This window comes from Denticeps clupeoides, chromosome 10 (genome assembly GCF_900700375.1).
Source record: "Denticeps clupeoides chromosome 10, fDenClu1.1, whole genome shotgun sequence".
In the NCBI taxonomy this organism is placed as follows: domain Eukaryota; kingdom Metazoa; phylum Chordata; class Actinopteri; order Clupeiformes; family Denticipitidae; genus Denticeps; species Denticeps clupeoides.
The window spans coordinates 2,971,613-2,985,231 of NC_041716.1; the positions used below are offsets into that span (position 1 = coordinate 2,971,613).

At 46.3% G+C, this 13,619-nt stretch overlaps 1 protein-coding gene across 4 annotated transcripts in view; it reads right to left on the reverse strand.

The window, feature by feature from the left end:
- Positions 1 to 13,619, reverse strand: part of cpne5a (copine Va) — a 52,384-nt gene that overhangs the window by 28,681 nt on the left and 10,084 nt on the right. For 2 of the 4 annotated variants that reach the window (XM_028993465.1, XM_028993463.1), the window contains exons 4-7: positions 11,105 to 11,208; positions 9,974 to 10,013; positions 8,982 to 8,996; positions 8,780 to 8,856 (exon numbers count right to left, since the gene is read on the reverse strand). In XM_028993465.1, the coding sequence (XP_028849298.1) occupies positions 8,780 to 8,856; positions 8,982 to 8,996; positions 9,974 to 10,013; positions 11,105 to 11,208 (236 nt within the window). Of the gene's footprint in view, positions 1 to 8,779; positions 8,857 to 8,981; positions 9,083 to 9,973; positions 10,014 to 11,104; positions 11,209 to 13,619 lie in introns of those variants that run through there. The other 2 variants (XM_028993466.1, XM_028993464.1) reach the window with 2 other exon arrangements.

The following is a 13,619-nucleotide window of genomic DNA, read 5'->3' on the forward strand; positions in this document are numbered from 1 at the left end:
TTGGTTTCCGTTATTGGAGCACCGAACCATCAGAGGGGACCGGTCAGAACAATGGCAGTTCATTTTCACAGCTCTATTGTTCCCGCAACTCTCTGGCACAATTGCAATCTGATTTAGTTGCCCTCGAATCATTAATTTGGCTGACGAGAGGCTTGGAGGGAGACCCCCCATGGTGGGTGGGGCATCATGGATTCTGTGTCTCTTGAACAAAACACACTTTTGAGGATCTTGGCGGTCGTGCGAGTGTTTGATAGAACATCTGCAGCGGAGTGGTGGGGAAAGGCCATCGTCCAATGATGAAAGCGCTCGAAATCCCCAGTTCAATTTCCCGCTACGTCTCCCCTTGGTGCCGCACGGCCTGTTTGTTACAAATGAGGCTTACAAACCCCTCTTCCCGCTGCATATTTTTTTTTTTTTTTTTTTTTTTTTTTTTTTTTTTATAAAGTGCACAAATGAAAGCCGTGCAGCAGAATAATGTCGAAAAACAAGTGACAGGACGGAGGTGCGTGGAATTCAGCCAAACAAATTAGCGGGTTAACATTTACACAGAAATTCCAATTTCCCATCTACACCACGAGGGGACAGGGGACGAGGGGGAGGACAAACAGGGGTCAATTAAACTCAAAGAGAAATCCCCGGGGGCCACAAACACTTAAAAACAATCACGGCGCTGGTCCAACTCAGCAGAGCTGACGAAGACTGAAGAGGATTTTATACTTGGGGCTAGATATGCAATCCTGGAGCCATTAACTTTTGATAAGCGCCATAATCTGCTCTCTCTTATTTATATTGCCAATTTGGGACCTTACCTTTCAACAACCTGCTAAAGGTGGTAGGAGCCTAGTGGGTAACACACTCGCCTGTGAACCAGAAGACCCAGGTTCAAACCCCACTTACAACCATTATGTCCCTGAGCAAGACACTTAACCCTGAGTGTCTCCAGGGGGGGACTGTCCTTGTAACTACTGATTGTAAGTCGCTCTGGATAAGGGCGTCTGGTAAATGCTGTAAATGTAAATGTAAACAACCTACACTACCAGTCAAAATATTGGACGCACTTACTAAGTTATAGACCAAAACTGCACAGGACAATGAAACAAATAAGGCAAATAGCTGAGGATTTAGTTTGCATAACCGCCACAGAGTACGTGCATCCAAACTTTTGCTGAGACTCTTTCACACATTTGTCTCTGTAATAGTTTTAAATATTTTAGCAAGCGTTGGCCGTAAGAGTTCACTGTGACTGATCGAGATGAATCTGTGGCTTACATTTTTAGTCTATTGATGGCCCTTCGCATTCACCTGCTACAAGAAAAAACTAAATATGTTCCTTGCATTGGATTTGAGAAAAAGGCCGCCATGCTCTGCACATGCTATGCTCCAAAACTGCTGCAACCACTGCTCCTGAAAGTCCACCTTATCACAGCAGATTCACTGGATCCTTTCCAGCATTTTTTTGCCTTTCCATCTTGCAGAGTGAATTTCAATATACTAAACACACGCCTGGCATGTCTTCTTCTTCTTCAATGACCACAAGTTTGAGCCTTTGAGGCTAAATAATGAGTTACAACAGACTATCAACTATTGAGTTGTGTATGTTTGTAACAAAACATGTAACTGTTCCTCCTAAGGTCAGCGCTAAATGTCAGGGACGACAGGGACGACAGGGACGACAGGGACGACAGGGACGACAGGGACGGTGCTACAGGCTCAGGCGGATGCTCTCCTCAGGCTCATTTAACAGGAAGTCCTTCCGAACAAAAGGCAGCGCCATCAAACAAGAGTTTTCAAAGGACGCAAACAAAGAAGGCAGGATGGAGTGATGAATGGACGAATATTTTTACATACTGAATGCACATGAAAGGGGGGGAAGGCGGAAGAAAAGAACATGTTTGCTTTTTTCTTCTCTGCCCTACGGCAGCCGGCCGCCTATTGGAACGGGGCTGCGCCGGCTTGATTGATGCACGCGGAAAACGGAGCTGATTTATGGGCGCGCTTAGCCGGCCTAAACAGCCTTCTCGGCGGGAGGAGCGCGGCTATCGCCCGCAACATTACACTCCATTCGTCAGCATTAGGGCTGCGCTCCGGACAGGGAGCGGCGCTGCGACAAGTGGAGCGCCCGCTGTGTAGTCGGTTTAAAAAAACATGACAGCCCACTGGGATCACGCCGTTCTTTCCCGCTCCCTCGCCCGCATTCTCCCGTCGGCTGACAGGTGGGGGAGATGTGGCTGATGGGATGCAGTTGTTAGGATGAAACATTGAGTTGACGTATTTAAAGCAGGAAGAGCGCAGGGCCCAGATATATATATATACACACACACACACACACACACACACACACACACACGGGGCGCAGCTTCCGAGATGCCTGAGGCCTAAGATCCGAGTGGCGGGGAAAGCCAGTGGAAGGTTCTGGCAGGTTTCTTCACAGAACGGGCAAATTATTCACATGGTTGGAGCATGACGGCGGTTTAAGCTGTTCAACGGGACGCTTTCTCCTCAAACACCAGCGTGGCTGAGATAAGAGCGTAGAACCAGACCACCGACCATCACCCCCTACTCCCCCACCCCCCCCCACACACACAAAATAAATAAATAAATAAATAAATAAATAAATACGCTGACTTCAGGATTTCAAATAATTAAACCACGTGGCACTAAAACCATGAGGCATTGTCACACATAATCCTTCAATAAAGCAGGATTTACACGAGCGCTGGTGTAAAAGCAAACATTGAAAAATCTTTACTGCTCTTTCCATATTAAAACGACCTAATGACTTTCATTTTGTGGTGGGCAGTGGCGGCCTAGCGGTTAAGGAAGCGGCCCCGTAATCAGAAGGTTGCCGGTTCGAATCCCGATCCGCCAAGGTGCCACTGAGGGGCCACTGAGCAAAGCACCGCCCCCACATTTCGTTGTGCTGCAGTGTTTCATCATGACAATCACATCATAATATGCAATCGTCGTGTCAGTAGAGTCCCCATCGAGCATCAACACATCAGAAAACCTGGGCAAATGAAAATGGATCAGAGAGTCTACACAACTTCTCTCACAGATTTGCAAAATATTACATTTGTCAACATTGCAAGACTTGTGTCTTGCGGAGGAAATTATTGTGGAATTATGGTAAATCGAGAGCAATCGGGCTCACTGTTGTGGAACTGTTCACAAGAAGGACAAATCATTTGCATATCCATTTAGACCTAGGGTTATGTTATAGGGTTGTGTACGTATAGTATCGAGGACACAGACTACCTTACTAAAGCCTGCCTTTAAATATAGCATTTTATGGCATGTTCTGTCAAAGTGAACATTTTGTGTGTAGCAACGATACTGTTGGCATTTTCCTCTGCCAATGTGTTTGTGAGTTTGTTTGCTTGTTAAAGTTACAAAATAACAAAGTAACAACTTCAGCACACAACTAAATTTGTCCTCTGCATTAAACCATAACCCTTAGTGAGCAGTGGACAGCCATGAAAGGTGCCCAGTGGCAACCCTTACGATTATGAGCCCACTTCCATACCTACTTGAACCTAGGTACCCTGATCTAGGCACCCTACTGCATCCAAAATAGCACCAAGAGTTGTAAATCCTTCAGTAGATCCACCAAGTTCTGATGTCATCAGGGAATACAGTTTCCAAATAATAATAATAATAATCCACATGAATACAGGAGCCAAGTTTTCTTGGTAGAACATGGCCCTCTCCCCATAGTGCATCATGGTGCCATGTCTTAGCTGACCCGGTTAACCACATCCAGCTCTGTGGTCCATCTCTGATGCTCACATGACCATTGCAGGCTCTTTTATCTCAGGATATGGGTCAGCATGACGCTGGAAGGACTGCAGCCCCATACAGAACACAATGTGGTGGATGCACTGTGTGCAGTGAACCCTTCCCATAAATGCCAGCAGTAAAAAATTTCAGCAATTCAAGCTGCAGCAGCTGTTCTACTATTCTCTGTTGTCCATCATCATTCATTTGTGTTAGATCTTAGAAGATGGAGTCTGAATTTTCTAGTCTAGTGCATAAGACATTGAATATTAATAAATAGTCTCCCATTGGGGATTCCATTCCAAATTTGCTCTGCTTTTCCTTTGAAGACCCCACAGCCAGGAAGATCGAAATCTCCACCTTTAATATCTCTGTTGTCAGTCTTTCCTCTACTTTTGTTCTTCAACCGCATAGAATACAAGATGGAGACTGTGAAATTCCCAAGGATGTCCTGCTTCACCTCCTTCTTGTTCATTTCATCAGGGGGCTCTCCCTGTGATGAACCTCCCTCTGGCGTATTCCACCAGCGGCGCGCCGCGTGCCCAAATGACATTTCCGTATTATGTGTCATATCTTGAAAATGCTTTTAAAAAAAAAAAAAAAAACCCACAGCATCCCTCCATCTTTTCACAGGTCACGGGGTCATCGGTGGCGTGAGTGGTAATCCTCGCAGCCCTCACCTGCTGTAGTGAACGATGGCATTCATATCTGTAATTCCGTTATGTCATTTCACCACGACCCGAGGGCAACTATCCATTTATTTCTGTGTGTGTGTGTGTGAGTGTGTGTAAGAGAAGGAGAGTGCAGTGCATCTGGGCCAGTTGGTGTGTCGGTAAGTGTGTTTATGCTTCCTGCAGACAATATTGGTCCCTCGTAACTGAGGCACGTTGTAAGTTATTTCGCTGGAGGTCCGGCTCTCTTAGCTGCGCACATAAAGCATTTTTAATCCCCCGCAGCGGAAGGCATCGCACCGGAGACTCTCTCCGGAGACGACGGGGAGATCTGCAAGATACGGGAACAAAAGATGGAGTGCATCCGAAAAAAGCGGGAGCTGCCACGCGCCGTCCAATTGTTCCAGCCTTGGAATAATATGGATTCTTAACAGCAAACCGCATGTAAAGTAGCAGAATTTCACTTGATCAGCAATATCGATATTCCATAAATAAGCGTCTTTCTGTCCTTGCCTTGACCGTGATGATGATTGATGATTCTTCGGCCGTACATAATCTCACGATGCAGAATTATCGAACGATTATTAGACAAAATGCAAGAACAAGCGTGTAAAAGTTTTGATTAAATATGTTAGTGTCAGGAATGCAAATGCGCAAAACACAGGGTATATTTCAAATGAAACAGGTCACGATGGGACACGGCAAAGGATGAATTTGGTTTTGGTCAAATTTAAATTTGGTTTTGGTCAATGGTGTCTCTCAAGCACAATAGTATAAAGAAAAACAATATACAGGGTGGGCCATTTATATAGATACACCTTAATGAAATGGGAATGGTTGGTGACATTTAACACATTTTATAAGTGGTCAGAAACTTGTAAATAACTAATGAAATAATAAAGTTAAACCAAGCACACCATTGTTTGTCTTGTGAAAGTGCCAATAAATTTGATCCAAGATGGCCGACTTCAAAATGGCCACTATGGTCACCACCCATCTTGAAAAGTTTGCCCCCTCACATATACTAATGTGCCACAAACAGGACGTTAATATCACCAACCATTCCCACTTTATTAAGGTGTATCCATATAAATGGCCCACCCTGTACAATATTGTAGAAATTGTATATACTGAAAAATACTATACTCTATTGTGTGTTGCTGTTGTTCTTTATACTCTTGAGTGACACCATCAACCAGAATTAATCTTTGGTAACTCCCACTTAAACATATAAAATGTAATAAGTCTGAGCGAATTTCTCCTCCAGCTATTTCCCCCGAGAGCAGAAAGACCCTCGGCCTCAGAAGTCGAGATGAGACAAATGTTTTCTCCGGCGTTTGCCGGATAATTGGCATCCCACGCCAGCCTCTACCTGTCCCATTAATTACAGACATATGGCACCATCTGTCAGTGTGGCAATGAAACGGTATAGTCGGAGTTGCGGCTTTAATCAGGTCTTATCAGTCAAGCCAGCGGGGGGAGGAAAGCAGCGATTCTTTTAGGAAGGCTGTTCGGAACGCTCTTCATCCACGGGGGGGGGGGTGGCATCCTCAGCTGATTGATAGATGAGCCTCATTTCCGAACCGAGACAGTAATGAATCAGGCCCGAATTCTCAAGCTGCTCAACCGGATTCCCCGAAACGGCACCCGCAATCGCATCTGGGGCGAAGCCTGATCAAATATTCCTGACAGGAGATCCGTCCTGCGCTCCAAAGCATCTGTCATGCCGTAATCTCCTGAGCTAACATTTCACTGTTTACACGGAGGCGGGTGAAAACGGGGGAGCGGAGACAGGGGGGGCACGTTGGAAATCGTGGGGTTTGAGGGTCCCCGCTATCCTCTTCGCAAAACCCTCGTTGCCTGGTCTGTCTTCCTGGCTTCCAACTGGCAATATCCTGGTGGCACAGGAAGTACACACCCAGGTAAAAGAATACAGAGGCATTTGGCCAGGAGGCCACTTACTGAGGAGGTCAGCCTGTGACCCCTTTCCAGGGAAGTGTGTGTCTTCATGTGAAGGTAATTCATTTTTTCTACCCACCTTGTTGGGTGGGTATACGCACAGTAACAGCAACGACAGTAATTAATATCCATAGATTCCTTAATAAAACCTGTAAATTACTAGTGTACTAAATATCAGTACATTTATGGCATTTACCCGAAGCCCTTATCCAGAGCGACTTACAATCAGTAGTTACAGGGACAGTCCCCCCCTGGAGACACTCAGGGTTAAATGTCTCGCTCAGGGACACGATGGTAGTAAGTGGGATTTGAACCTGGGTCTTCTGGTTCATAGGCGAGTGTGTTACACACTAGGCTACTGCCACCCACTACCACAATTTTCCTGTTTTTTCAGCCTTACTTTTGTACAAACATTCTGTAATTGCTATATGGAGCCAACTAGCGTTTTAAATGAAGTGGTGATGAGGGGTTTTATTTGTCCAAGGAAACTGACAGCTGGTTGCAAACTTAAACCCCGGAGACCCCCTTCATTATCCCTGCACCGCTGTAGCTTTCTCGGCACCCTTGCCAGATAGTGCACTTGCTGAAAAGGATTGCTGCAATGTACTGTTGCCCGGCGCTCCATCTGCGAAAGTCTGTGCGCTGACAACAGGAATACTGATGTGACGCTGACAGGCCGTGATTGGCCAGTGACAAATGCTGTCCGACAGCGGCTATTTTGGCACCGCGTTCTCGGCGATTTCTGGGGCGAAACCCCTTAAATGCGGTGTCAACTCCACTCTGGAGCGGAGTGCTGTGATCACCCGAGGGGAGTTGCAATGAGAGCTGGTTTAAGCTTGTATGGCCACATTCTGTATTAATATTGCAATTCTATACAATAACATTTACATTTACAGCAGAGGCCCTTATCCAGAGCGACTTACAATGAGTAGTTACAGGGACAGTCCCCCCTGGAGACACTTGGGGTTAAGTGTCCTGCTTAGGGACACAATGGAAGTAAGTGGGATTTGAACCTGGGTCTTCTGGTTCATGGGCGAGTGTGTTACCCACTAGGCTACTACCACCCCTACCACCCACATCAATGCACTAATTACTCTCCAGGTAATTCACAAGATGTAGCACATGTAGGCACGTCACAATTACGTTTTTTGAACGTTTTTAATGTACAAACAATCTGTCTGCATGTTGGTGTTGGTCCAGTGGATAGTTAGATCTTCCTCAGCAAGATGCGGATAATGAGCAAGCAGTATTTTCTTACTTGAACACATGTACATCTGGGAGCCCAGAGTACTTTAATGAGGTGACGTTAGTGAACATTCGGATGTAGCGGCGAGAAAATGCAGCCCGTTATAACGGGTGAAACTCGTAACCGGAGGGCTGCAGGTTCGAATCTCGAACCGCCAAGGTTCCCCTGACGGCCCCACACACTGCTCCCCAGGCGCCTGTCATGGCCGCCCACTGCTCGGTGAGGGTGATGCAGGGAGAAATGTGGAGGACACAAAAACAAAAACAATCAGGGTAGTAGTAGCCTAGTGGGTAACACACTCACCTATGAACCAGAAGACACAGGTTCAAATCCCACTTACTACCATTGTGTCCCTGAGCAAGACACTTAACCCTGAGTGTCTCCAGGGGGAGACTGTCCCTGTAACTGCTGATTGTAAGTCGCTCTGGATGAGGGCGTCTGATGAATGCTGTAAATGTACATGTAATGTGTAAATAACTTCTTAGTATGCTGCAAGCTAATAAAACAGCAACTTTTTTACACCATTTGTGAAAGTGACGTGATTGTCACTTGTGATACACAGCAGCGCAGCACATGGTGCAATTTGTCCTCTGCATTTAACCCATCGCCCTTGGTGAGCAGTGGGCAGCCATGACAGGCTGAGCAGTGTGTGGGGACGGCGCTTTGCTCAGTGGCACCTCAGTGGCACCATGGCGGATCGGGATTCGAACCACAGGTAGTCCATTAACTCGGCCAGGCGGTGAGCAGGATCCGCACTGCAGGGTTACGTGCGCTTCCCCTGACAGGCCGCTTCTGTTGCGTCTGGAGGCACGGGCACGTTTCACCGCGTTTCGTCCTGCCAGTGCCCCCTGCGCTCAACGTTTCGCTAATGGCGGTAATTTCCAGAGTGGAAGCCTCTGGTTGTGTTCAATTAAACATCCGCAGGCTCCTCACACACACACACACACACACACCGGGCTCATCTGTCACGCCCACGCCAGCTGCAGATGGCGCATCCATCACTCGAACCAGCACGAGCGACGCCTTGCCTTCATCACGCAACCGAGGGCAACGCCGGTCGAGCGGACGGTAAAAAAAAGTGGGGGTTTCGCCACAGGAGCGGCACGCGCTCGCCGCACTAGTTCCTTACCCAAGAGGCTTCTCCAGGCGACTGGCCGGCGAACCCACTATCTCCCCCAGAGTGCAGAAGGTCTGGCCCAGGAAGTCCTGCTGACGGGCCCGTGTGCAGACAGGTTGTTCGGGGGGGGGAGAGAGAGAGAGAGACGGGGGTCAGAGAGCGGCGGCGCCGGACGCGTTGTACAGTTTTGAAATCTCGAGATGCGGGAACGTACGTTGGATTCGGAGGGCTTCCGGGGGGGGAAGAAGGCAGGCGGCAGCATTTACAACGGAACACGTCGTGGAACAGAAAAGGACAAGACCAGAATACAAGACTCTGATAAAAAACGAGTGCATGAGATCGTGCGGCCAGAGAGGAGAGAGAGAGAGAGAGAGAGAGAGAGAGAGAGAGAGAGAGAGAGGAGGGGAGAGAGTGCTTGAAAAAAGTGGGCAAGTAACAACAAATACCAGAACATAAATCATAAATGAAACCCGAAAAATGTAAAATAATGAGTTCTCTTTGGTATTATGCAAACCTCCTGTCACACCCAAATATATTCTGGGAGTCCGGGGCATTGTATGAGGGATAATGGTTGACTTATCAAAGCTTCTTTCCTCAATAAAACACCACTGTGTGGTTTTGGTTATTGTGGCTTGGCGCTGTGGCCCCTAGTGAGAAATTGGACAGCAGAAGGGAATTTAAGCTTTGATGAGGATGAAATGGCGACTTTGCCTTCCAATTGAAAACACAATGGGCACAGTGGGCACTATTTTCAAACTGGAAAGAGCAGAGCTACACGCCGCGAGCATGGGGCTTGTTCGTTAGTATAAGATCAAGGGCTTCGTCGAACCTCGAAGAAGAGAAATTCTGGATGATTTAAACCATCAGTTCTTCACATGGGCAAAGATCGCGTATTGTTGTTGCTTAATGCATGAATCCGTGTAAATTATGGCAACACCTTTGACCTTACGCTGGCGAACAAGCTCCGTGCGTTCACATATCGACATCAGGGTTTTAATGCAATAGTATTGCATCTCCATAAAAAAAAAATGGGAACAGCCAAGTCATTACTCTCTGTATATATGTGTATATATATATCTGAGTGTGCTAATGACTGCTTGTAGGATTTGCATAAAACCAAAAAACGAGGAGCGAGCGAGAGCATGCATGCGGTTCCATTCGGCGCAACGCAGACATCCATTTGGGGCGCCTCGTGCGTTCACTCACGTGTTTGGACAGATCTGGACTTCTGGAGTCGATGTCGTATCTGGAAAGACACAGGCGCGCGAGTGAGGGGAGGCAATGAAAAGCAGCTAACAAATGAAGGGTTGGGAAGAGGGGGAAGGAAACGGGATAGAAAATGTGCCGCCGGAGTCACGGCGGTGTTGACAATGATCGGCTCCGGGTTGACGTCCTTCACAATTATCATACAAGACGGAGGGACAAAATTGCTTTCGCCGGGCCGGGTGCATATTGCCATTTATTTGCCAACAGCGTCTTTTTCCTTTTCTTTTTTTTAATTAAGCTACTTGCAAGGCAACTCGGACGCAAATCGAACGGACAAAAGTCTCAAAAGGCTCGCCGCATTCATGTATGTTCGCCAGGTTAGCCTGGGATCGCGATCATGTGATCGTATGATCTGTAAATGATCGCATTTTTGCAGGCAGAAGGAGCTATAACTTGCCAAAGTTAGTGTTTTAATGAGTTTAATGAGGTTAACATGTTAACGTGATGCAACGTGACAAAAACGATTTAATGCGACACCCTTTCGCGACATCCGTAGTGTTTTGCTACGCTGTAATTAAGAAACTTTGTTCCTTAAAATGATTAGAGCATGAATAAGGAAAGTGCATTTTCATCTGAGCCTTTCAGCCATCCATACTGAAAGTACACATGAGAAATGGACACACCAGCAACACTGACCCCTTTTTGAGGTTGTTCACAATCAACACAGGTGTGGAACACAATATGGAAATATATGCATTTTTGCTGCGGATGGTTCAAAATGTCACATGTTCATTAATTCTACCAATTAACTGTGTGGGATTGGAATGTATCGTGTTAACAGCCTTCATGCTTTCACGCATTTCGCCCCTCTGGATCATAAATAATTACGCAACTCCGCCCACGACCCTACCCAGCGACATGACGTAATGCCACAGCGGTGCTGAGGGGACATTTTGGGCATGGAGATCGAAGACACCGACACCCCATGAAACATTTATCACCCCCCCCTTACCAGCCCTGTTCCCAATGCATGACAATCAGGACAGATCTCCGTGAGACAAGTGAGACGTAAGGAATGGGAGAGTCTCGGGGCGCAGCTCCCCACGGAGGGACTGCCGCAGAATTGCTTACATGTCAAATCGCAGATTCTGCTTCTCCTCAAAAAAGTAATCCAAGATGTACTTCCTGACGAAGTCTGGGTTTAGCGTGTTGTCGATCACTTCCGTTCTCCCAAACTACGGAGAGAGAGAGAGAGAGAGAGAGAGAGTGTGAACAAGGGGGTGGGTGGGGGTGGGGATGTTGCTGTCACCGAGTCGGGTTTTAAGAGAAAACAGCTTCTTCCTTCATGCTCATCCGCACCTCGCGGTGCCACGAACGTGATTGCGATGTGCTGAGAGAGAAAAAAGGAGCGTTACTGTGGCTGCGCATGCCAATAAACAGCTAGCAGACATCTCGAGGAGCTGAATATTCATACGCATGGACCTAAATGCAGCCGGCGACACTAACGGCTTCTGTCAGCTGGAGGACAGCAGGGATGAAATGTACCACCTGAAACCGGGCAGCCACTGGCAACCGGCCCTTTTTATTTCATTCATAAAATTATTTTATCGCAAAGTTAATTTTACTTTTACTGTTTCGCCTTCAAACATGGTTTGCTCAGGAATGGAAACCAGCGAGTTAACTATTTAAACTTTTCTTTTTTTTCACAGTACTGTTACCATAGCAACCACGCTCCACATTTGTTCTGCAAATTTCAGGAAAACCCAGCGGACCTACAACATTTACACCTTTTACATATCAATTAATGCACTGTACACGTCATCAGCAGCAATGTTTAGAAATAAATAATAGTCGGATTCTATCATGAGAAGACATTGAAATTTCTTAACTTATGAAGCAAGTCATGAAAACTGAACTCATATTCATATATGTGATATTAGCTGTGTAAAGTGAAATTATAAGAATATTACCCACGACCAAAAAAAAACACTTCTCATTCGTGCAGTTAATGCGTGTTTGGGCCTGCAGGTTAGAATTAGAATGTGGAATTCCTTTCACAGTCTGCTTAACACTTCCTGTGTGTGTTTCCTGCCCTCTTGTCACTACGGCGCCCACACAGCAGCAAGAGAGAGCGGCCGTGCTCGAGTTCCGAGCGTTATCAGCCGCCTCCCTTTATGGGAGCCCAGGACACAGCGGCTCACTCCCGCAGCTAATTGTGTTTGCGATGAATAATTCAGCATCCGAGGCAGATTTTTTAATTTTTTTTTTTTTTTAATGAAAGAAAAAAATGCATAAATAAATGATCCCGCGCATGAGCGTCACCATAAACTGACATAGGGGATGAATAATTGCAGAGTTTAAGCTCGCCGCGAGGAGCCAAAGCTGCACAATGTAGGAACATCTGCACACATCTGCATTTTCAAATCTGCTAAATCTAAAATATGTGCATGCCGTATATATATCAACACATCTCAAAAACGTAGAACACCTTAAGTCACCTCTTTTCATAATAAACCTTAATTCATGCTATATTCATTTTATGCTGAACGTTATGGCTGATATCTCAAATTATTCGAAAATTGCCTGTGATTTATCATGACAGAAATGTCCACCTTGATTTACACAGTCCATACGTTGTATTAAGTTACTCATTTCCTCCTATTCTATGTAATACGCACTGGTTTGCATCTACAGTAAACGGCTTTGCTGGTCCTTTTGAATAATGACACGCACTTCAAAGCCACTCTGAGGACTGAGTTCCATTTCTAGGCTTTTCCTGGCCACGTTCCTTCAAAGACATCCTCACAGCCTCCCTCTCCCCTTTTCTTGAGACCCTCCTTGTGCACAAACGAAAGTGAGACATCATTAGAACCCAGATAGATGGTCTTCTATAGAGATCTCAAGGACGCCGGTCGGCGGAAGTGGCTGGGGGCCAAGACTGCGCTCCTTGGCCTTAGCTGGGAGAAGAACAGCTACGGTAAGAGGCTCCCCAGGAGAAAACACCACTTATCTGTCTCTGTCAATAACCGGGTTTTAAATTCACTCTCGTCCCTGGGAATGGACCGCGGAGGTGCCCGAGAAAAATCTCGGTTATATAACCCCTGATAGCCAGGCAATATCCCATCCTGAAGCCATCACCCGATCTGGGTCTGTATAGTCAGCGTTAATAACCTGGAAAAGGCATTTTGCCAAAGGCCCAAAAGTAAAAGGCATAGAAAGTCTCTTAGAAAAGCGGCTTCCGGATCGTGTATTAAAACCACAAGGTTGGTCGGCCTTGGGCTCCGGCTAATAGATTATGACAATGTTGCGATCATCATTTTGACCGGCATAGTTGTTTAAAGGAGTAAAATTGCCATTAATGTGACGACACCATTGAAACGAACCAAGCTGAGTTTAATGAATCGTTAATGACTGAGCGACATCACAAAATAACAAATAATTAAGAAGTGAAACGCACATTCACTATAGCCTACATACACAAAACAGACGCCATTAAGTGTTAATAGTTCTTGATTGCACCTGATTGGTCGGGTTCATTGCTAAGCAACCGGAACCTGTAAACCTGAACTTTTTTGCTTCTCGTGTTATATTTCAGGATCTTACTGTTACTAGCTCGCCTTGTGTCTGGCCACGCCCCTCTTGGTAT